General features: G+C 38.9%; 1 protein-coding gene across 1 annotated transcript; it reads right to left on the reverse strand.

Annotated features, from left to right (window-relative positions):
* Positions 1-28: 28 nt before the first annotated feature.
* Positions 29-21,094, reverse strand: FANCL (FA complementation group L). The gene is made up of 14 exons (XM_057382410.1): positions 20,950-21,094; positions 19,133-19,191; positions 18,091-18,151; positions 17,260-17,316; positions 15,574-15,671; positions 11,956-12,052; positions 9,242-9,310; positions 3,709-3,859; positions 2,114-2,197; positions 1,952-1,997; positions 1,782-1,863; positions 874-990; positions 512-583; positions 29-92 (listed from the first exon to the last, which is right to left on the reverse strand). Exons 1-14 carry the CDS (start codon positions 21,040-21,042, stop codon positions 57-59), a joined length of 1,122 nt encoding a protein of 373 aa, XP_057238393.1. The 5' UTR covers positions 21,043-21,094; the 3' UTR covers positions 29-56.
* Between the last annotated feature and the right edge of the window lie 3,728 nt (positions 21,095-24,822).

Here is a 24,822-nt window from a genome sequence, read left to right on the forward strand (position 1 = left end):
GCTGTTYCTGTGGCTTCAGTGGGAGTGCAGTSGTGTTCCAAGCACACATTTTTTTCCTAGAGTTTCTTCATTGAAGATTTCAGTGTCAGRGGCTTGAAAAAAGTTTTAAAATAATCCTGTCAGTACACACCCTGTACAGGCAAGTTCTCATCTGCACTCAATAGCTATGGATGCTATCAACTACTTGTTGTGGTTTCTGTTAGAAATGTTGGCATTTTTTGTTGGTTGTTTTTTTTTTTGTTTTTTTTTTAACTGAACCTTTTGTTACAACAGCATTAAAAAATCATTAAATACAATAGAGTATGATCTTTAATTACTCTGGCATTAGTGTGGGTTTTCTGACATAGTGTAAAGATATCCCTTTAGTTAAACACGGATGCATTAAACACATGGCAATTTATCGTTTAWTCCAGTGGCTAAAGAGAAGACAGTAGCCACTGATTCTATTTTAGWAAAGATTTTGTTACCAGCTTTGCTTTTTTTTCCACTCCTATTCCTTGGATTTCCTTACCTTATTACAATAGGGACATTCACCAAAGATGACATTAAAACTCTGTCTGCTGGTAGGAAGGCCTTGTAGCCACTGCAACACAAGGAAGTGGGTTAAAGTCACATTGGTTTCATATCCAGTGTAAGAGACATCTATGAATTACCAGAGTTCACCTGATGAACATTTGACAGGGTGCATTCAAAGAGGGTGGATCCCTTTCCCAGGGAGCTCATGTAGGAATGGAGGGTAAGAGGACAAGCAGAAGCACAGCAACTGCCATAATGTTCCCTATGGGCTTTTACTTCATCTGGAATTTAAGTGGACAGTGCTTGTTTTATAGTATGTTGCAGTTGCTGAGCAGTTTGTCCCATTGGTCACCTCACCTCATAGAGACAGGCCTGRTGGAAGGGCTGCCCGCAGCGAGGATCGTCACACACTTGGTCGGGCGCGCTGCCATCGAGCCGATAGGCGTAGCAGATCCCACAGTCCTTGGCAAAGTCCTGGGGACACAACAGCTTTAGCTTGCAGTGCAGCTGGAGGGAAGGGATGGGCTGCTCACCCACAAACAGGTTCACCTCTRTCTTTGCTTTTACATCTTTTGTTAGCTGCAATTACTATTTTTTTGCCTTCAATGCATATATCTTCATGCCTTAATGGTATAGAGTGACACTGGGTTCCAGGTGTACAGGACTTTACTGGGTGATACTTCATCCCCTCACTGAATTACATCTAGGTCAACAAGCATTTTCATACTTTTGGGCACTCTTTTTATTAACCACYATGATTTGTCATTATGATTTGACATTAGACACAAACCCTCAGTCAGATTTTAATTTAAGAGCTTCACGAGTGAAAGCAATGCTCACAATCCAGTGTTAAAGCATTGTCAAAAATTAATTCCAGTTTGTTTGAAATGCACCAGTATTTGGATGGCCTCTAGTCCCCTCTAAGCAGCTCTAGCTAATTAGAACTGAAATCATCAACATCCACAACAGAATGTTTGGATTTTCCACATCTCATTAGCTACTCTGGAACTTCCTCTTTTTCTTTTAATAGTGGAGCCTGTTATTAATGGCCTCACTACTATGAAGGCCACAGGGAAGTGTGCACCCCTAATCAAAGGTTAACAAGCTCTGACAACTGTTGCTTGAAGTTCAGAAGTCCCTGTGACAATGTATTAATCCAATTACCTCTCTTCTAAGTCCCTGATTGTCCCTGGCTCTTAGAAAGTGACCATCTAAATGTTACTTATTCAGCAAAAACCACTGATCGTAAACCAAAACCAACTTACGCTTTTTTCCAACACTGCACGAGATGGAAAATCAATTTCTAGGAGYTCTCTCAAGTTTTGTAACAAACTGATTTCTGGATCCCTGCGGGTGGGAGAAGGGGGAGAAAAGTCCACACCAGGGTTGGCAAACACCATTTGAGTTTACAGCTTGCTTTACTAGAGACACTCACCACAAGTGCATGTTGTTGTTGAGTTTAGTTCTCAGAGGGTTCACTGCTGCAAACACCAGACAGGAATAATGACATCACCCCAGTGAACCTCCCACATTTAACRTAGGGATTGGATCAGAGATCTGAGTCCAGAGGAGAAACAAGTGGAATTTGCTGCCTTACCGTGATCTGCTCCAAGGAAATAACACTCTGGAAGCATATTTGGATGGTGAGGATCTACCTCTACGTTCACTGAGACATTGTTCCCTGCAAAGAGAAAGCAAGGCCATGGGGAAGMTTGGCAGTCAAGGATTTGAAAATGGAACCTTTCTTAAAAGCAGTTTTAAATTGSTGAATTCAGGATGGGTTTCATTAGGATAAATAATAAAGTTGGGAGGTACSCAAATAATTGTACAAAATATCAGTGTATATAAAATACTTATATTTCTACAGACTATAATTAAAAATAGGAACTGATTTTAAAAACTTGCCAGGCTTGCATTTCTTTTTCTTTTTGCATTTCTAAAAGCTTTCCACAAAGAAAAGGCTTAAAAGAAAAGCTAAGGCTTATTTAACCTTAGCACTTACTCAGAAATAAACCTAATCAACTCAAGCTAGATGTCAAAATCCACCCTAAATCTTGGTGAAACTTTGAAGGTAGTAACTTACTAATTCATCTTTATCTTCTATAGCCAAAAAAACAAGCCCAGGTGAAAGCCAACATTTTCTGTAAGCTGTGTTAGGCTTTCCCTCCTGAAGTGGTGGGAATGATTGAAATCAAAAGTCAGAGGTAGCTGAAGGTTCTCTGTGCCCAACAACAAAGGGCTCAAAGCCCTGTCCTGTCCTGCTCCGAGGCTCTTGTTGAGTCTTTGTTTTTCCTTGGCCTGTGACAAAGTGCAGCAGTACCAGGACAAAGCCCCCCTGACTGCACACAAAGTGGTGGCTGACCCACGTCATTCCAGCCACTTGCTGAACTTTTCCCATCTTTCCCTCCAGCTCCTTCCTCCCTCTCTCTCTCTWCAGCTGAGCCCTCTGGCTGCAGCTTTCAGGGACAACTTGGGTCCACTCTGTGTTCTCACATTTCTACAATTTGCTACCGGTGATGTGGATTTCAGCTGAAAATCAGCACTTTTCTGTCAAAGATAACATCCTCCCAACATTTCCAACCTCTGACAGTGACAATTAAAACTCCTTATATATAATTACAAAATTCCTTATCCTATGTCTATTAAGACCTTAAAACGTGAGACATCAGCAAGCATATACACTGAGGTACATTTTCAGGTGGTTTACCGGGAAGCCTCTCTTTGTTTCTTTGTCCTTTCCACTTGCCTCCTTTAACCCTCTTTTCTCACCTTGGACTGCACTCTAATATTCCTTCCACTCCAGGATAAGATGAAACTAAAGTTTAAAAATCTGGAATCTGTGTTTGAGGTAAGGGTTTCACCTAAGCTGATTTTTTACAAATACTGATTTTTGTAGAGTTACGTGCAAGTGCTCCACTGTTGACAGTCCCATGTTCATAATTTACAAAGACACGAGGTTTTCCTACAGAAATTTTCATTTATGTGACAGCAGAAAGTTGTAATGAATTTCCCAAACAGCTTCAGTATTCTGTGGAAAGTTATYTTTTTAATACACAAAAGAAGTGTTCTGTCTTTGGTTTTAAGTGCTGCCTTTCTCAAACTCAAACAAGCTCCATCTGGTAAGACAAGCAAAACAAAACAGCATTCTGAGTTTTCTCAAATCCACTGTATCCCTTTAAAGTCTTTTCCTACCTATTGCAATTCTTCTGGTTGTAGCACTCCGTGTGGGTTTTTCTGGCTCAAGCACCCATGTCTTCCCATCGATTTCATCCAGRGCATCCCAGAATTCCTTCAGTGACTCCAATGCTGCCAGGAACTGATTGTAAATGTCTATTAAGGAGTTCTAAGAAAAGAAGAAATTTAAACAGATTTCATGAAGTTTCCAGCAATGGCGTGAGAGAATATTAAAAAAAATCACTTAAGGAGTTTTAAAATCGATGTGTGTGTCCCAGTGTAGCATGATAGCATAAAACACGGAATATCACCTAACATCATCTCAAAATTAAGCAGTATAAAAACAGGTGATTAAGATCAGCTTTCAAACCCCGTACATAAGGCAAGAGAAGGAGAAATCATCTAATAAGCAGAAGATTACACGTGGGGGATTTCAATATTTGAGRGTGGATTACACGGAATCAGAAATATCTTTCATTAGACAGGATGATACACAGGACAGTAAGAAAAAAAATCTTTTGAAATCGTCAGTGGGCAAAAAGAAGTCACTGTTTCCCCAGGAAAAGAGCTCTGCAAGAGGAGAAAACCCTTGGTGATCAAGTAAACCCTTTGCAGGTGCAGAATGCCCAGAGAGGACCAGGTTTCAGATATCCAGTGGTCCAAAAGAAAAAGCAAATTAAACGTTCTGTTCTCAGAGAGGTATTTCTCTATAAATAATAYAAAATATAGGAGGAATGGTTTCCTTTAATTTGTAATGATTAGGTTCTTCCTTTCTCACCTGGTTAAAAAGCAGCAAATTATCTGAGTATTCTCAGATGAAGAAAYAGAATTTTTCTACGTAATAACTTTTTATATTTTGTGCATGTGTATTTTAGAAAGAAACGGTGTAGCTTGGAAATAAAATGCTACATTTTTTCTTGCTGTTGTTAAATTATATTAAAGTAGGAAAGCACCTAAGCAGAAAAGTGTGAATTCTGCCAATCTCAAAATGTAACGCTTATTATCTTTAAAAGCATTTTGTTACTTTTATAACACCTGAAGTGATATAATAGTGTCAGTCACTTAACCACATCTTAGAGTATAGTATCTTCATCTTAAGTACTATTATTTCCAGTATTTTAATAATTTTCACACAGTCCTGAAATGTGATCTTTTGTGCTCTGATGACACTTAAATTAATAGCATAATTTTCTGGTACTTGCAACAGTTGCTTTCCATTTTGATTTTTCACATTTTTCTATATCACATACAGATAAATCCTCTAATAATCATTTTTATCTTTATCTTCCGGGAATTCAAAGGGTTTCACTAGAAAAAAGAAACATCAAGGGATTATAACCCACAGATAAGTTTTAAAATCCAATTAATTTTAATACTAATTGTAATTTTTCAATGATGTTCCTTAAAAAGGTAGTTAAATCTTTTTTTTACACAGTGTTCATTTGATCTTATTTGCATGCTTCACTGATGTTGCCAGCTGTCTCCTGCTATATACATAAATGMATCTATAGCTATTTAAATGCTTCACCTGCTTGTCATGCAAACCATGAAAACTCCAAGATTCCTTTTTATTTGATTAACCAACTAATTTTTGGTCAGAGCCCAACACTTTTAGARCAGCCTGAGATCACACTTTTCTTTGGTCCGAACTACACCACAACCATTGTTAATAATGTCAAACAGCACAAACTGTTTTTCATGGTCCCCTTTGTATAAATGAATTAGAATTTGCGTGAATTACATCAAAATTCTTTGGAAGATAAGAATTTAATCATTCAGACTGTCAATGCTGCTCACCCCAACCCCAAAAGCGCTCACAAAACCACACTGGTTCCTGCATCCTCCATAAAAACACCAGCTTTGGTGGGTCCTCAGCAGACTGTGACCCCAGTGTCACCTCTGTGTTACCAGACTCCATGGATCCCTCAYCCATTTCAGCTGCTGACTTTGTCCATGGAAAATCAGATATTTTGAACCTCCCCATCTCCAAGGGGAACACAGCTTCTCATCTACCAGGAAAGTCTCGTGTAGTTTCTCAGCATTTCCATTTCTATCCTCTGCACTCTCATCTCTGCTGCGTCACCGGTACCTCCTTGTGCCAATCCCTTTTCTTACTTTATTCCAATTCAAACATCTTCCCAAGTTCACCCTTATTGCCCATACACCATTTCCTCCAATCAAAGGATTAAGGAATGGGAAAAAATGTCACTCTACTCTTGCTTCTTATTTCTAGAGCCACAGAGGCTGGGAAGAATAAAGAGAAAATCCCGAGTCTGTGCCTGCCAAAAAACCAATGAAGCCTTTCAGGAACTTCTAAGAACTGCTGTAGCCTATATGGCTGTTCTGCCAAATTTCAAGCATCTGCTCCAAATCCTGGATGAASTAAATAGTAATAAATGCTAGTAAGAGAAGTTTGAATTAAGATAAATACAGAACAATCGATTGCAAATTATTTTTAAAAAACAGATAAAAATGCAATCCTTAGTCTGAGATTTTTTYTTTTTTKCTAAAATTCATYCTAATGCAAAATTTGYTTACCMTAAWAGGAAAGGTGAAGTAGCCTAAAYTATAGGTGCCATTACCTGCTTGCCCTTCAGGAATTAATAAATAAAATACAATTAAATAAGGCTAACAATTGTTGAAGGAAAAGGGATCACCTAAAGAATTTATGATTCCTTAGATTTGTTTGGAAACAGCTACTCATCAACAGTAGTTKAACGATTTCCCCTCTCCTTAACAGAAATCAAACCAAGACACAAGACTAGAATCTTTATAAGGTGTCTTGCCAACTATCTCCATTTTCTGTATTTACAGCTGGTGCCYGTGAAGTTCCTTTGCCAAGAGAAAGCACAATTACGACGTGTTTTATTGTGTTTTTGTCTAAATAACTGAAGAATAATCTCATTCCCACCACTTTACCTTCTGCACCTTGCATTCCTGTTTCCTTGCCGGCTGCTGCACGACCTCATTAGTCATTAATTTCCACTCTYATGACCTTCATGTAGCCAGCCAGGTGGGCAGTGGTCAGTATGAAAACCTTACCCTGACGCGACACGCCCTGAGCCTGCAGAACTGCACTTACAGAGTGTGCTAAAATTGGAGGCAGCACATTTATCTGGTTCTTTAGAAAAAAGGCTATAACAGAAATAAGTAGATGTTCTTGCACTTGTCATTGAGAAGCACTCTGCATTTATTTGGCACTTAGAACAGGAGCAGCAGCAGCAGCATTGCCCTTGGTGCTGATTTCTTACTACTCTAAAACGTCTCCTCTGAGCCAGAATCCACTGGCTGTTGCTGCTCATGCTGTGAGACACCTGCACTGGCTACTGGGCTTGTCATGACGCACAAAACCCCACCATCTTCAGCTTGACATTGTGCAAGTTATAATTATTCATCCAAATGAATATGTCAGAGCAGCAGCAGCAGACCTCTCATCAGAGCAAAAGAAAAATACATCAAAACATTATCAACCCAGCAGGAAGACAGGGACCATAAGGAAAATTACCCATTTTTAATATGGATGCCATAAAGCCATGTCTATTATTATACAGAAAGGGAAAAAAAAAAAGAAGGGAAAAAAAAACTCAACAACCCCTCAAGTTTAAAATCCATGAGCCTGAAATAGGCAGCAGCATACACAGRGGGTGGGAAAGAAAAATCAATTACCTGCAATCTATTTATATTTTCTTTCATGAGAGTTTATATTCTAATTGTACAATCGCACCAATTTAGTTAAGCCATGTCAATTTATACTTCAAAGACATAATATTAAAAGTTTTAGAACAATTGGTACCAAAACATCACGTTATTTCACTAGAGAAGAGGTATAGCATATTCTTTTTCCCTTTTAGGAACCAAAATTTTCATGCACTTGAGTACCTGCTGAATTCTGCTACCAGTGGTGTTGCAGCATTATCTAAGCTTAACCCGTATTTTATCACGGTGTGAGGGCTGCTCGCCGCAATGATTTCCACGCATTTGGAAAATAAACACAATTTACACAATTACCAAAGCCATTTGTCCCCACAAGTGTTGGGTTCCTGTCACCCACACACACAAGGTCAATTTGCAAAACCTACTGTACAGCTAAAGCATTTCTGTCTGCTGGTATTTGGTTCAGGATTAGAGCAGGCTCTCTGCAGCTGGAATTAGTGTCTCTTGATTTTAAAACGGGCTCTTCAGTTACAAACACCTTTTGTTCCTGCTTYGAAATAGTCCCCAGGTAACTTTAACTGTAAAAAGATTTTAAGCAACAGTGTTGTATTTTTAATATTGGATTTTTCCTTGGCTGTAGTGCCAGTATTAGTATATCCACCCCGTTTTTTAACTTGTCAAAGGCTGCTCCATGTCACACTTTTCCTGAACATTTTATTAAAACACAAGTCCATCTTTAAAMTTACCAACAGTAAACACAGAAGCATTCACTGTCAGGGACGTCTGAAATGTTGCTAATTTGAGGCAAGATAAATTGTAAGGCTCTAAAATTAATAAAACTCCTGAAAGCATGTATTGAGTTTGAGGTTAGAAACAGCACTTCAAATCCTGGCCAGAGTGTATGGACTCCAGTAGAATTTAAGGGAAAAACATCTATTTAAAATGTTCCAACCCATATCAGAGAATCAAAACCCTAAATTACAAAAATAAATACATTTTTTCATTTGCAATGATTGATTCTTGCAGTTATTTCCCATTAATATTAGTGGGTCTGAGGTGACACATAGAACCTTGAATTCTATTGAAAAATTATATGCCTGGCTTAAACTCATCCTGCTGCAGCCTCCCAGCCAGGTTCTCTATGCAAATTTATTATTTATTGCTGGGTAGAAATCTTTGTGAATTAGAATTATCAGATGCAATCATTTATGTAAAATCAATTTTTCTGATTTAAATGAAATTAAATATCAATTCTTTCCTACATACAATTCAAATTTACTTGTATCTAAGTGGTCACATTTAAATTAATTTAATAAAGTACACGTGCCCTATTCAGGAAGAAAGGTAAATGAAATGATGTGAGAGACCAACAAAAGACAATGGCTTATGGTTCTTTATAGTAACAATATCACTTAAAATAAGAAATCAGAATTTTATTTAATTTCGTGTACTGAATATAACTGGAAAAGTTTTGTTACGTTATAAAAACCYTATGATAACAAACTAGGGGAAACTATAGGATAATCAATTCCTTTTTTCAGTGTCTGTCAGCTTCAGAGGATGCTCCTTTTCTAGAAAACAATAATTTTCTGTTCATTTCACTTCATTTTCACTTTCCCAGCATAATTCCTAAAGAATTTTCAGTCATATGAACAGCTTAGAAAAAACCCAACCAGTACAGTATAGTGTGCAAGGAATATCGACATGGAAGTTATTTAAGGTACTTTGTTAAGGAATATGGAGGTCAGTGTTATTCCATTTTCATGAGCATGTACAGAAAGAAAATGCACACAGGGAGAAAAGCTGGACCTAAAAACCAAAGCCCAACCCTTTGTTACCACCCCTTTGTTGCATATGTATTTTTTAATTTTAAAAAGCTGCCCAGTCCACCAGTTACCTGTGGCATCCAGGAAACAGCAAATGGAATGGGAAAATCCACAAGGCAATCTGGTGGTTCTGTAGGATACTGAAGGAGGGAAAAAAAGTAGAGTTGGTTGTTTTTTCCTTGGTGATTCGAAGTCAGACTGATACTCAGCTGCCAAATTTGATAACAAAATATGAGCACTTCAAGCATCTTGAGAACTTGGCTCTGAGAGGAAACAGTATGTAAAGCATTTTCAGAAATAGTTATGAATGTTAATTATCATTTAAAGAAGAAAACTACATGTAAATGTTTCATATATCAGTATTTAGTAAAGGCATGAGGATCACAATTGTCTGTGTTCACTGGTCACAAAGACACATTAAAAAAACCTTAGGACACAAAGCATGAAATATTTTTTTAAAAATTTCTCCTCAATTACCCATACTAGATAACGAAGTTTGAAAACCAAACAACCCTTCCATGAGTTAAGAACTAATTTTCATTGAAGTTAAACTATTTGTTCTGATTGGCAATGTTTTGTCCCTTGAAACTGAAAACAATCTAGAGTACATAACTGTTTAGAAAGAGATGAGTGAACATAGAACCAAAATTTAAAAAAAAAATACTTATTCCAAATTAAAAGGTATCAATAAGAAAAAAATTTTAAAAGGCCTGTATTAAAAAAAACTGAAGCTATAAAAGGTTTGATAACTCCATGACACCTTAGGCTATTACACTTACAATCAAATGTGCATGTCAGAAATTATCCTGTAATTCTTTAGGACAATTTAAGCAATTACTACACAAAATATTTGTATTGGATTTCTGAGCATGCAGCTAACTTTATCTAGAGAAAGCATTTTCATACCYCTTGCCAGGTCATTCAGATAATTACCGAAGTGTCTTAATTACTACACAACAGGCAAATCCTCACAGTGGCCTATTTTAAGCCTTGGAGTCTGAAATGCTCCTGCACTGATCTTAATCAAAGGAACAGTATAACAAAAATAAACACCCTTTTATTAAAGCAGGCTATCAAAAGAAATGCTTTATCAAAAAACACTTCAGCCAAGTCTTTTCAAATGTAGTGGCTGTGTGTATGAAGGCAAATCAAATCCCCATGTCACCAAAACGATGTTTCACACACAAATTTTGTCTGGCAAATTTAAATGCCAGACGTGGTTTAAAAAGGACAAGCAATTGATCCTTCATCATAATAAACACTTGAAAACAAAATGAAAAGAAAAGAAAGAAAAAAAATAAGAAAAAAGATGATTACTTATTAAAATAGAAAGGTCTGATAATCTCATCTTTTTGTTACATACATCCTTAGCTGTTAGATGGTATTTTCTTCTATGAGAAATATTCAGGTTTTTCATTACTACAAAGAAAACATRTTTTTATATAGACAGAAAATGGGAATCCCCATTCCCTCAGTTCAGTGCTAAGTTAAGCCTGAACAGAACCAGTCAATGGACAAATGTCAGTGTTTGACCATGGTAGCTGCTTGGGAAAAATTAATATTGCACTGTATTTTTTTCTGTTGTTTTTTTTTTTTTTTTTTAATATATATATCTGTATTTTTTTTTATTTCCAAATAGTTCAAATACTTCTGTTTTCCTAATGTCAGAAAACCTTAGGGCAACAGGCTGCATCTGATTTCCAGTGGCACACAAAGTATGGGAGAGCAGGTCCCTTATAAACAACACAGCCTGGTTATTCTCCTTGCTCATTAAATAGACCATAATTGTACTTCCTAATGGATTTTTTTTCCATCAATGTATTTAATAATGGACTGACTAGCAAATTAATTATGCACTCATTACCCTCTGCATGTAGAATAATTTTACTCTTTTAAAAAATCCATTTGAGCAACACTCAATTCACAAACAGTATTTTTTCCCCTCCTTYTTCCCCCCAAAGGTAAAACTAGCTCATGTTATGTAAGACTAAAAAAGGCCCGGTTTCTAAAGGAATATAGGACACCTATGAAGGTGGGATTCAATCTTACAATACTGTGCCCACTCACATCATGAAGATTCTAACCCCAGATGATGGACCACAATAGTCCCAAACAACAACATCCAGACATGATTAAGATCCCTTTTTTCCCTGGACTGATTTTCTGAAGACAACAGTTATTGCCATGCAATTGTCACCACACAGCCTGGATATTTACAGCCTCTGATGAGTGATTTATGCCTTGAAATGAGACATTCCATGAAGAAATGTTGCAATTTGAGTTCAGGAGAAATTAAATTTTTCTGTTCCTGCAAATACTATGGGTTTGATTTGTAAGTATTGTTAAAATTAGACATTTATTTAGAGCAAAAASAAATAATTTTTCTGACTGACTCCAGTTTTTCATAAATCTTTACATCTCTGGCTTTAACTGTGAGACTTGTTAATAAATAACCCAATATCCTCTAATTCTTGTTCTATGCACAGTCTCTGGATGGAGTGATAATGAAGGAAAGTCTCCCAGATGGCTTTGTCTGTAATCCAGTAAAATGAATGCAATATCAAAGTGTTTTTCATGTGATGCACAGTTGCATCTTACAGATAACCATAATCCAATATTAATTTTAAATATAGTTTGAAAACTCCCTATAACTTTTTTAAACTGCCCCATTGCCTTGCAGAACAGACACACCACTAAACACAAACTCTCTAAAAYCCCAATGAATTAAGAGAAATCCTATTTATTTCAGGGTGGTCTGAAGATATTCTGTGCCACATCAATTTACCTTTGCATTTAACTTGAGAGTGATGAGATGCTGTCGACCACAAGAGTCTTCAGCTTTTAACTTGACTGTGGTTAGCCCAGTGTCCACATAGGCCACTCTGGAAGAGAAAAGAAAACTTAGAGCCCTGCAAGAAGTGCAGTTTGAAAGGTCTGCGATACTCTGATTAGTCTGTTACGAATATTAATCAGAGCAAGTCCTTTATGCCAAGCATTTCTGCTGCTCCAGATTTACTGCTGTTACTACACCAGTCTAGTGCTTAATGCAGTCATATATCTCTGGGTTATTTACAACGTGTGTCAGGGCTCACGCTGTGGTCAGTGAGCACCGTGTTTCAGTTTTCCATCACTGGAACCTTTGACACACACAGCATGTTCCTGTCAGCCTCTACTTATGTACACATTAAACTTCCTGTCAAATCTTTGATCCATTTCTGCAGTTTCTTACTCTATGAGACTTTTATGCTCTTGATTTGCTTTTCTCTTCAATGAAGTTCTCTTTTATTATCAATACTATTATTGTGGGAAATTCAGTGCATATTGGTTCATATTCTGAAATTGATTTTCTGCAGAAAATAGTACCCAAACAGGTACAAAATGAGTTATTTATGATGATTTGCCTTCATTTCATGACAGTTTTACACCATGTTCATGCACCTTAGCAAGTAAAAAGTACATACTAAATGTGAATAAGTTTTAAAACTTCTGACATAATCACTGACTCTTTGCTAAAGATGTCACTGCTTCGTGCCTCCCACCACAATGAAGATGGATACAATTATAAAATATATTGCTCTCTAAAGATGGATTCTGCTTAGTAGCTTCAACAATTGCCAAAATGGTTCAAACTTCCCCATATATTTACCAGTAAACTGGGCAYGTGGATATTTTGGCATTTTTACTTTGTCATTCCTGTGTAAAGATAAAAAGCAGTCCAAGGTAATTGCACAACTTATCACCCACACTGATGGGAAGGCCTAACAGAGTTCAGAGAGAGCATCCACTTGCTGGCCTAAGCAACATTTATTTTTTTAAACCATTACATACTAGAAAAATTCACATGGTTTTCTGAAGCGAAACTGGCAACAGAGTTGTAGGGGCTTGGGGAAGAAAAAATAGATGTACACCAAAAGGGGGCACATCCCTAGGAAGGAAATGACAAGAAGGAAAGAAAATTATCTACATAAATGAAACTGCCTCAAATTGAAAAATACAGATAGAAAAGGCAGTGTTAGTAAGAAGGGCAAGAAAGATTATTTCATGTTTAATGCTGATTAATGCAATATTAAAGAGACCTGCAGATTTCTGGGAGTATTTATCCACAACAGCAAAAGAAGAGTCTTGATAAAAGTGTAATTCAACTCAAGTCAATTAAACTTGATATACTTAGAAASAATTAGAGCATYCCTCCTCTAATTGGGGRGAAAAAAATCATTACTCCTGCTTTGCTCCAACTTTACCTCAAAAGTGTATCAGTTTTATAAAACTGAGAAACTACCTCTATCCCACCCCTCCATCTACTGCTTCCTGGGGTGGAGAATTCCTAAGGCATATTGATATGGCAATAAAATATGCAGCAGTGTCCACACCAAAGCACAACTAGTGCCTGCAGCRCTGTGCTGGGAGGTTCCACAGCAAAAAAAGAACAGAAAAATTAAAGAGGTGCTGCCAAGGTGTCTGGGATTTTAAATTACCCATTCTGACATTCATCTTATTTGGATCAGTTCAATCTTGATTTATAAGAAAAGTATGGATTATTTTAGTTTTAGTCACACATTTGTATAAACACATGAGGAACTATTTACATAGGTGGTATTTCAGTTACACAAACTTTTATTCCTCTGCAGGCTCCATCATTTTAACACAGCAAAGAAACAAATGGAATCAGCATAAAGATGGAAAGCCTCAGGTAAATCTCAAGTCCAGCATGACACACAAATGACTGAGAGCACAGGACCAGGCAGGATTCCCAAGCAAATGAAGAAGGCAAGGGAAGAAGGAAAAAAAAGGGAAAATACCAAGCACAAGAGCTTTGAGAGATCATGACCCACACATGGACTTAAGAGGTACTGGCAGCATTTAWGAATCCTCATGAGGGTGGTAAGAGTCCTACAGGTGTCTTATAGTTGATAATTTACCTTCCCAGGACACTGTCTCTGACTCAACCAGCATGATTAAGGGATAGTGTTAGAAAAGCCTGTCCTGTAATTTTGCTCCTGCAGTAGTATCTCTCTCCCACCCACATCCTTCAGTTTTTCAGTTAGATTTGGGTGCATTCATCCTCCAGCAAGACCCAAAACTTGCTATGAACAAGTAAATYTGGGGTACACAACAAGCAAGGGATTCTTTTTCTAAGAAGAATCCAGTTAAACAAAGCCGGAGGCTACTCCAGGTGTGAGCAGTGATTGCTCCTCACTGGCAGCACCAAAAGCAGCCAGTTCTGTGCTGAAAGATCATTGCAAGATGCTCTTAACTGACATGCAAATAAGCATCACCTACAACACAAAATCAGTCTCAGTTAAGAGGCTTTCTTAGAGAGTCACTTTAGTGTTAAAAGCACTCTGAAAGTCACAGGTATGACTTGTTAATGGGCTTCAAATTGCCTATCTAGGTTATTCTCCTTCTCAGTCAGAGTAACCCCGATGTGATTGCCTATGTACAGCCTAGTCCTTTGATTAATGACTGACTTCCCAACCCTTTTTCAAGATTTTGGTGGGTTGGGGTTTTTTTTTGCTTGGTTGGTGTTTTGGTTTTTTCCATTTTAGGAGAGCAATCATAATTGAAAATTTATTTCCCACGTTGTTTAAGGAATTTTAACTAATATTGTCAGACTCGAGACGTTGAAACTTAAATAGAGTATGGCACAACTTCATACTTTACAATGGCAATCGCTGACAAAACTTCAGCTGAATTAAGATGGGTGTTTTAAATCTTGAAATAAAMCTGGGCCTTCACAGCAAATTCCYACTTAATGTTAATCACATGCTGTTTATCTGTGTACAAATCAGGTGGGAAAACTCAAAACTGTTCTTTCACCTAATGCTTCTTTATTTCATTTTGCAATATTTACACTGCCTAAAATTTTGGGTTGAGAGTTTTTGAAATTGTCCTCTCATGCATTTTTTGGTAGATTTACCTTTCTGTGGATTACATATTAAATTCCTTTGTCTAAGGAGATCCTTGTGCTGTAAAGAGCACAAATTGTTAAAGTTCTTTAACAATTATTTTTCTAAAGAAAGTATGAAATGTTTTTATAAAAGCATAAAAGTGCACAATGATCAATCATAACCTATAGGAATAGTCACAACCAGCTGTACAAAGTAGGGAAAAATAGAACTATAAATACTAACAGTAAATATGTTTAATATACCAATAGTTTATAGGTGAAAGAAGAATAGATTTTTTAGTGATGTATCACCTTTCAGCCCAGTTATTTGAGACAGAAAAGATCCCTTCAGTTGATACAGGTTTGTTAGGTGTTTTTAATTTAAAAACAAAACAAAATCAGTTTCTGAATAGGGTAAATGAACAGAACAAGTACATTTGATGTGCTCAACTACAAATACAAAAGAGGAATGGATATTCTAAAGATTATGTTTGTTAAGAAATAAARTAATCATACTTATTCCAGCCCAGTATTTCTAGATCTCTGACAAGACAGGAGTAGTATTCTGGAGGCCGTGGGATGTGCAGGTCTGGTGTGTTCTTTAAAGCAATTTCCTGTTTCAAAGAACATTAAAAACATCGTTAAGAGCAATTTCAATATTTTTGCATCTATTTAGCCATGTGATTTTTGCAATTCATTTGAAAATATTAAGCTTATGTAAAATTAACTGTACACTGCATTTGTTTTGTTATAGCCTCCAGCTAAAGCAGACAAAGAAGCTGTTTGGTAAATTACTTCAGATACTGGTAATGAAAACATCTGCAATTTAAAAAAACCCCACAGATGTTGACAACATAGTCTTCAGATGCAAATATCAAATGTGTCTCTTTTTCAACTAATAAATTTGAAGTCAAGCATCTTTACTGAAAGAATATTTCAAAAGAAGGTTCTATTAAGCCCACAGCTGTCTCCTGGGCTCCACTGCCACAAAAGACAACATATCTATGAAATCCCCCATATTTTATATCTATATAAACTTTATATAGCAATCAAAAAACAGAATCAATTTCTCATTTTCAATATCATAGGATCCCTTAGAGTAAGTTYTGGTACAGACACTTACTGAGTATGTAGCAATGTCTCAAAAAGAAATTTTTATCAAAAAGGTAATGTTACTGTGAAAAATAAGCCCAAACCATGTGTTTCAGCTGTGTTGTGCTACTTGTTTTTTAAAAGTGCTTTTTAATTAAAATTATGCTTACAAAATACATAGACTTATGACATTTAGAATAAAATTATTAATAATTTAAAATAAAATAAGTTTAAATAAAAATATAATTTATAATAAGACAAGTTTAACAATCATTTCTGTCCAGTTTTCCCACATCTTCTTCTATGTTTTCACTCTCTGCACTGAGGATCAATATTTTGAATGAATTATACTTTCACTTCATTCTCATTTTCTGAGTGCTTGTATATGTAGGCAAACAGATTGCAATAACTACTGTGAAATATTCCCAAATAGACATTCTTATTTAGGCCTATTCCAAGCATCACAGAGCAGCAGTGTAATACCAGGAGGTACTTTCTGCTGTTGTTTTGAAGGATACTTCCTATATTTTATTTCTAAAGTTAAGTAGGTTGGATGRAGTATTCTTCACCAAAAATGTTCACAGAATAATGTTTTACTAATAGACAAGAATTGCCAGTTTTATGTTGTCAATTAAAGGGTTTGCTACTCTTCAGCCCCAGACTTTAAAAGTATAATAAACAGCAGCCTCTGAACTATTAGGAAAACAAAAAGCTTTATGCATTTATTTGTCAAGTTGTCAGACAGGTGAAAGCACCTTCAACAATCCACTGACTGTATAACCCTTTGTATGATTACAGGTCTGCTTTACCATCTGGACAATAAGMGGAATTCCCAGAAAATCACTGTAAAGAGGATGGTTGTACACCGAGACTGGGATTTAAAATTTTCTGTAGCACTCCAAGTTTCAAAGAAACAGTCACTTAAAATCCTAAAGGATATTTAAACAGGGATTACATGATCAGCATATATAGAAATCACCTCCCCAAAAAAAAAAAAAAAAAAAAAAAAAAAAGGCATGAATTTATGCAACAGTAACCTGTAAAAAACTGAAAGTGAAACCCAAAGCTCCAAGAGCACCCCATGTCCCACACATATATTCTGCCACTTACCAAAACAGTTTTCAGCTCCACCATAAAACTGACAAGATCTGGGCAGCTGTGCAACCTCTGGAGGAAAGACATTTTTAGTTAATTTTCTGCATTTTATAACTTCTASTGTGTCAGCCCAACTGTTCTTCTGGTATTGTCAAACCAAACATAAAAAAGACCCAGCGTAATACCCCATGTTTAAATTTCCCAATTACAGAAGAAAACCCCCAGGAAACTTTACTGAAAATGTGACATCATGTGACATCACTCACATTTATCTTTAGGAAAATCCTGTCCATGAGATACAGTGTTTCAACCAACACTGTGGCAAAGGTTCCTTCTTAGAAACAAAGTATTCTTTGGGACTGAAAGGATGCTGTACCCTCCCCTCTGGAAGTTTCCTCTGGATACTGAGAAATAGTTTAGACACCTTCACTGTCTACAACACAGAATGAACCAGGTCTATCAAGAATTAATGTGAATTCTCTTCTTTGCATAATGAACAACTTCTAAAAAAGTGAATAAATTTTAAAAAAAGGCAAAATCTGTCTCTAATTAAGAAAAATCCGAGTAAAATGTTAGTCATGTATTAAAAATTGTTCTAGCCCAATCTCAAAAAGAAAGAATAAAAGTTGAATAAAAATGAATATTTGCTAAATTCTATCAATTTCTCTTTCTATTTACTTGTGAATCCTCAGGCATTTAAAAATAAATCTTAGCTCTGCAATGAAAGGAGGGTTCTTTAGCCCTTTTAGAATAGGTGTATGAGCATAAGGTTTTCAGAATCWTTATAACAAACATTTAAGCATGTTTAATAACAATATTTAAATAAGTGTTTTTAAATTTGTATACCTGCTTCAAAATGTGCTGATATTCACGCAGGATCTTCTTCAGATGCCAGCTGCACTCTATCCTAGACAAACAGTATTTTGTACAAATTTTAAATTTACAGTATATGATTTTTAAAAGAAAGCAGAAAGCCTTCTAGACACAACAGTACAACAGCTTCTCTTGAAAAAAAACAAAGGAAGGAAACAATACTTCAAAACTGCTTTGAGTTTCATGTTCAAAGTTGCTTAAAACTTCCAAATGTCACTATGCYAAAGCCCATTAAAAATTAAACATTTACCCACAAAAGCAGGTTCTGTGCCGAAAATAACAACATAATTCTTGCAAGCCAGTGTGACTTCATAAAATACACTAATATTTAAAAGCGATTACCTGAAAATGTCAAAGTTACCTATAATGCAGTTTTAATTACCCAACCTAGAATGTAATAAAGCTATGGAATGCCACATCTGCTCCCAGTGTGGAGCAGGCTGGTCAAGGTAGAACTATGGAATACGAAGTTAARGGCTCATCCACAAATGTGGATTAGCCCTTTTCAGCTTCTTTCCCACAGAGTGCTGTGATATACACAGAAGTAAGAATAGAGCTTTTAAAGAGAAGTTGGGTAATACAAATTAATACATAGAAACAGAGAGAAAATGAAGTTAAAAAGCTCTGTTAACCATCAAGTACATGAATTTACAACTTTGCACAGAATTTTCTGTTTCCCAAATGGTGGTACATAAATGATCTATAAATATAAATTATATAAAAATTATATTTTTTTCCAAGTACATTGCTTTATATATAAATATAACCAATTAATTACAACATGTTTCAAAGTTAATTAACAACAAAATATTTTGATATAAGCAATACTTATTGTMAGCATTTATTAACACTGATGCTGTGCAATTTTTTTGCAAGGTTAARTTGAAACCAGTGAGAATTAATTAATAACACTGATATTGGGGGGAAAAATTCATATGCATATCCATTACTGTATATTTCAAAATAAACTTTGCTACACCACACTTAAAAATTGCTATTATAAAAACTCTCTTACCTYGCATTTTTCAGTTGTAAATCTGCTGGTAGCAGTATCCTGATGTGGAAGTCTCTACCCTGGAAAAAACATATTTCATTAATAGGAAAGTCAGAAAACACAAAATATTAGACARTTGTGGGAATGACTCCCCAATAGACCAGCTACTAAGAAAGAAACTTAGTCTTTTTTGTCTTTCAGGAATATTATTCAGAATTTCTTTCTTTAAGGATAATAAGCACCATGAGTGTATAGATACAAGTAATGTTGATTTTAATTCTGAAGTTGAAATATTTTTGACCTTTAATTCACAATGTTCAGTAAAAACTCTTCAGTACATTACCTTTCATAAAGCAAACATAACACCTTACAGGAGAAAAATAAACTTTATCCAAATCTGGACAAAACCAAAATCATAATTTAATYCATGTCATGCTACTGTACATGAAAGTCTGTCTTCAACTCAAGTAAAAGTTAAAACAGATGCCTGTCATAAAAGTAAGCTACACCATAAAGAACCTTGGGCGCTGATCCACAGCATGTTTCAGCAGTTTTACAAASTGTAAACCAAAACAGCCCCTAGTACATATATTTTTTTTTTCCCTGTTATTGCAGCCCACATAGGCCAGCTTCTAAATCCCACCTACTTGTATTTTCAGTCCTTATTGAGGTCCTCTTTCTACCTTCTTATGGGATGATCAAAATAAAACTGAAATAAAGAAAGTCTGTGAAGCCTTGAAGCAAAGGGGGCAGATATCTTAAAACTTTTATTCCAGACCCTGTCCCAGCTCAGCACACCTTGAAGTAGGGAGTACTGGGCCCCCAGTACAAGCAAGGTATGGACATACTGGAGTTAGTCCACTGAGGAGCACTGATTAAGAGCTTGAAGCATCTCTCATACCAGAAGAGTCTGAGGGAGCAGGGACTGGTTAGTCTGGGAAAAAAAAGAACAGTCAGGGAAGGACTAAAGACGGTACAGTCAGATCTGAGTGACACACACTGACAGGATGACAGGTACAATCTGAAATACAAGAAATTTCACCTAAATGAAATGAAAAAAACCCCTCAGGAATAGTTGGGGGAATGGGTCTCAAAGACTAGAACAGGCCATCTAAGAAGTTGCAGAACCCAACTGTAAATCGTTTAAAGCATCTACTTAAGGCAGAGAACCTCCAGAAGTTCCTTCCAACCTCAGTRTCAACTACTTTTTTGACAATGCTAGTAGACACAGCCCATGTCTTTTGCCTCCTACTTAGAGGAATAAAGTCCCACACTATTTCTAAGTTAAAATACACCTGTTCTGAGCTGTGTCCGTGGGATATTTTAACAAGCCACAGCAGCAGTGCCAGTGATGCCAAAGTTGGGTTGGGAGCATCCTCCTCACCCTGCCTCAGGCGCTGTTTTGCCCCTTGCACCGCACTTTCCACATCCCGAGGAACGATGCAGACGCTTCAGCTGAAGCCTCACAAGCAAATGAATGGAAATCGCCCACCATCAGTCACTTATGTCAACTTTTACCACAGGGCATGAACGCGGGCACATTCARCCTTGCCCCCAAACCACTACTGTCAGCATAACAACCCAGCCCAGGAGGCAGCAGGAAGCCATTCTACGGGCAAACCCGCGGTACGGCGGCGGAATCCCCTCAGGGCATGGAAATGGCACTCCCTGATTTACATTCCCCGTGGCTGAGTCGGGAAGCGCTTCCCCCTCAGACCCAGCCGCGGCACTGCAGGAAGCGGTCCCCGTCCCCAGACCCGACGGAGCGGGAAGCATCCCCCCCCTCCGCCTCGGAGTAGCATCCGCCGGCCGGCCAAGCGGCGCCCGGGCCGCGGTACCTGGGCGGTGACAAAGCCCTCGTAGGCGGTGCCGTGGCGGTCCTGCGGCAGCAGCAGCGGGCAGTGCCGGAGCAGAGCCCGCGCTCCCGCCATGATCCCGCCCGGCGCTGCCGCCGCCGCCGCCGCCGCCGTTCGAACGCGAAGCCCCGCCCCCGCCGGCGGGCGGCGCACGCGCCTGAGGGGTGAGGGAGGGAGGGGCGGGACCGTGAGGGGCGGCGCGAGACGCTGAGGCGCGCGCGTGAGGGGGGAAGCGTGTCACTGAGGGGAGGAGCACACCTGAGCGGGGAGCACACCTGAGCGGGGAGCAGAGGGGAGGAGCACACCTGAGGAGGGAGCACACCTGAGCGGGGAGCAGAGGGGAGGAGCACACCTGAGCGGGGAGCGCACCTGAGTGGGGAGCGCACCTGAGGGGGGAACAGAGGGGAGGAGCACACCTGAGCGGGGAGCGCACCTGCGGGATGAGGCGTTTGTCACTGAGGGGAGCGCACCCGAGGAGAGGAACACACGTGATTAGGGAGTACACCTGAGAGGAGGGTTGTGTCGCTGAGGGGAGCACACCTGAGGGGAGGGGAGCGGACCTGAGGGGTGAGGCGCTTGTCACTAAGGGGAGCGCACCCGAGGAGAGGAGCACACCTGAGAGGAGGGTTTTGTCTCTGAGGGGAGCACACCTGAGAAGAGGAACACACCTGAGGGGGGAGCACACCTGAGGGGAGGATCGTGTCGCTGCGGGGAGCACACCTGAGGAGAGGAACACACCCGAGGAGAGGAGCACACCTGAGAGGAGGGTTTTGTCTCTGAGGGGAGCGCACCTGAGGAGAGGAGCACACCTGATTGGGGAGTACACCTGAGGGGAGGATTGTGTTGCTGAGGGGAGCACACCTGAGGAGAGGGGAGCGGACCTGAGGGGTGAGGCGCTTGTCACTGAGGGGAGCGCACCCGAGGAGAGGAGCACACCTGAGGGGGGAGCGCGCCTGAGGAGGGGGGAGCGGACCTGCAGGGTGAAGTGCTTTTCACCGAGGGGAGCGCGCCTGAGGCAAGGAGCACACCTGAAGTAAGGAGCAGGCCTGAGAGGAGGGTTGTGTCGCTGAGGGGAGCACACCTGAGGATGGGGGTTCGGACCTGAGGGGTGAAGCGCTTTTTACTGAGGGGAGCGCATCCGAGGAGAGGAACACACCTGAGGGGGGAGCACACCTGATGGGAGGATTGTGTCGCTGAGGGGACCACACCTGAGGAGAGGAACACACCTGAGGGGGGAGCACACCTGAGGGGAGGATTGTGTCGCTGAGGGTAGCACACCTGAGAAGGGGAGAGCGGACCTGAGGGGTGAGGTGCGTATCACTGAGGGGAGGGAGAGCAGCACACCCGAGGGAGAGCGCAGGGCCCTGAGGGATGCACACCCTSAGGGGAGCCGCGCGCCTGTGCCGAAGGCGGGAAACCGTGAGCGAGACACCCCGCGGCTTCCAGAGCTCTTGAGGGGCGGCTTCCGCAGAASCCCGAGGAGCAGCTTCCAGAACCTCAAGAAATAGCCCTGGTTTCTCCCAAAGCAAGTAGCGGCTCCCGCTACTTTGAGGAGCGGCTTTTCCAGAGCGCTGAAGGAGCATGGCTTCCCTAGAGCAGAGCCGGAGTTTCCTCGTGCTTTAGCACGTCCTGAGGGGACTGGATTGAGTAAGGACTAGCTATTAAGTACGGATAACTAGTAAGTAAGGCTCATAGTAGGCTGGCAGTGTCATGGCGRTTTTCCTGCCGCCCAGGGCAAGGGGTCACTCGATTTATGCATTTTTTTTCCTAGGAGTCACTGCCATAACACTTTCAGGGTCATAAAAGCTTTTCTGCCCTCTCACACAGGTGTTGGGATAAAAACCTTCCTCTCTTTTCTGTGTGGGCTGCTGCCAGGACCTGGTAGCCTCTGAGTGTTTGGGAGAGCCTGAGGAGAGACACTTAGAGAAAACTTAGGCATTTATTGAACATGTTTCAGAAGGCATTAAAACTTCACATATTACTGAAGCTGAGCATCATGCAAGATTCAATTTCTGCCCAAATAGGCATGTTTAAGAAAGAAAACACAGCTTTTTGCCTAATTAGATATATTTGAGAAAGAAAATACGCTTTTATGAAGAGATGAGTAACTCACCACAGCTAAAAGGTGTGTAGAACAATCAACTGTACCTGTGGGACAGGAGGTGGGTTGAAAGAGAAACAAAGWAAACAACACAAACCTTTAAGCCTGCAGCTAAATCCTGTTCGGTTGGCTTAGGAGACCTGTATATGGGAACTGCATGGAAGTAGAAGAGTCAAAAGCAGTCAAACCCTTTGCAGCTTTATGTTATTGTAGAGTCTATTGGAAGTATACTATACAAAGTACTAGGAGGCAATAGATAGGTGAAAGAGCCCCAAGATTTGACATGTAAACTCATCATAGTAAATTTGTCAGGAATATGTGCTAATAAGTGTAYATTCTCATCACTGTTAAACTTTTTTTTATACCTAGGAAGTGTCAGCTCCCCTCAGCGACACTGATGATTTCCAGAYTTCCAGCAAACTACCAAGAGTACCTGAAAAAGACAGGTTCAGTTTTCTGCAAGAATGTTACTCCACTCACCCTTTTCTCCTCCAGAAAACCTTAGACAATGCAAGAAATATGTGTGTCTAAATTCATGCACAAACAGGTTTTAAACACCACTGTTCAACCCCTCTGTAGTTTGCCCCCCTGAAGCTGTTCCTGTAGCCTTTCACTACCCAGCATGGCTCACCACRAGCAATTAATCCAATGCTTCGTAGTAATTTGTATCCCTCATGTTATCTATTAATTTAATTTTGACCAAAACATTTCTCCTCTTGAGCTGTTTTCTCTCAGTATGCATTGCACTAGAAATTGCCTTATTTAATATGAAGTAGCTCTGTACTTTACCACGTCCACTGATTATTTCTTAATTGCATCAAGTGCAAAACTGAAATCAGAGGGGTTTTTTTTTTTGGCCATGTTTACCTGAGTCTCTGGCATTTAAAACATGTCAAATCACTTTAGCCAAGTGCAGTTATGGAGTAATGTATCTAAATAAAAATACTGTAAGATCAGAACCATAAAATATTCTAGTACTGAGGCCCAGAAAACATTAATCATTATCTAACACTGAATATTATGCACAATTTCAAACTTTGTATAAAAATACAATTAGTTGAAGCATCATGTTGCTTTGATCTGGCACACAGACCAGCATTTTTAAAGCAGAAAATATAAAAAACAAGATCAGTGAAAAGCTGGACAGAGCTGCTSCTCAAGGGAAAGGAGTACTGATCTGATCTTTCAGCCACAGGCCACATACACCAATTTAATTACAGTTATTGTTTGCCAGAAGAATTATAATGGARTATGTTATTAATTACTTGTCCATTCAAATATCATATTCAGCCAGTTGAGTCATCAATAAAATCATTACTCCAGTGGCAAAACAAACAGTGTACGGAGCAAAAACTTGAAAACATCAATTTCTGGGCTAAATTTTGTTAGTTAAGTTATCCCACAGTCGGAAAGAAAGTACATTCATCAGTCAGAATGCACATGCAACCACATTGAAATAATGTGGATTTTTAAGAGCTGATTTATTTATTTAAGGATGTTATGAAAGGCAAGAAAATAACAGTGCATTGTTCTCCATCATTTAGTCTCTCCAACATAAAACAATCCATTTAAACCCATTCAAAATGGCTAATACTGTTTTTCATAACTCAGTGTAGTTTTATTCATCTCGCCCCTAAGAACTGACCCTTCCTGTGCATATCCCCACCTTTTTCCACAAATCCCCTGACTGACAGAATCTCATCCTAATCCCACTTCCATTTAGATGTTGCAGAAAAACATTGTAGACCTTGGAG

Source organism: Malurus melanocephalus, unplaced genomic scaffold (genome assembly GCF_030028575.1).
Source record: "Malurus melanocephalus ecotype Western Australia unplaced genomic scaffold, MMel_1.1 scaffold_13, whole genome shotgun sequence".
Taxonomy (NCBI): domain Eukaryota; kingdom Metazoa; phylum Chordata; class Aves; order Passeriformes; family Maluridae; genus Malurus; species Malurus melanocephalus.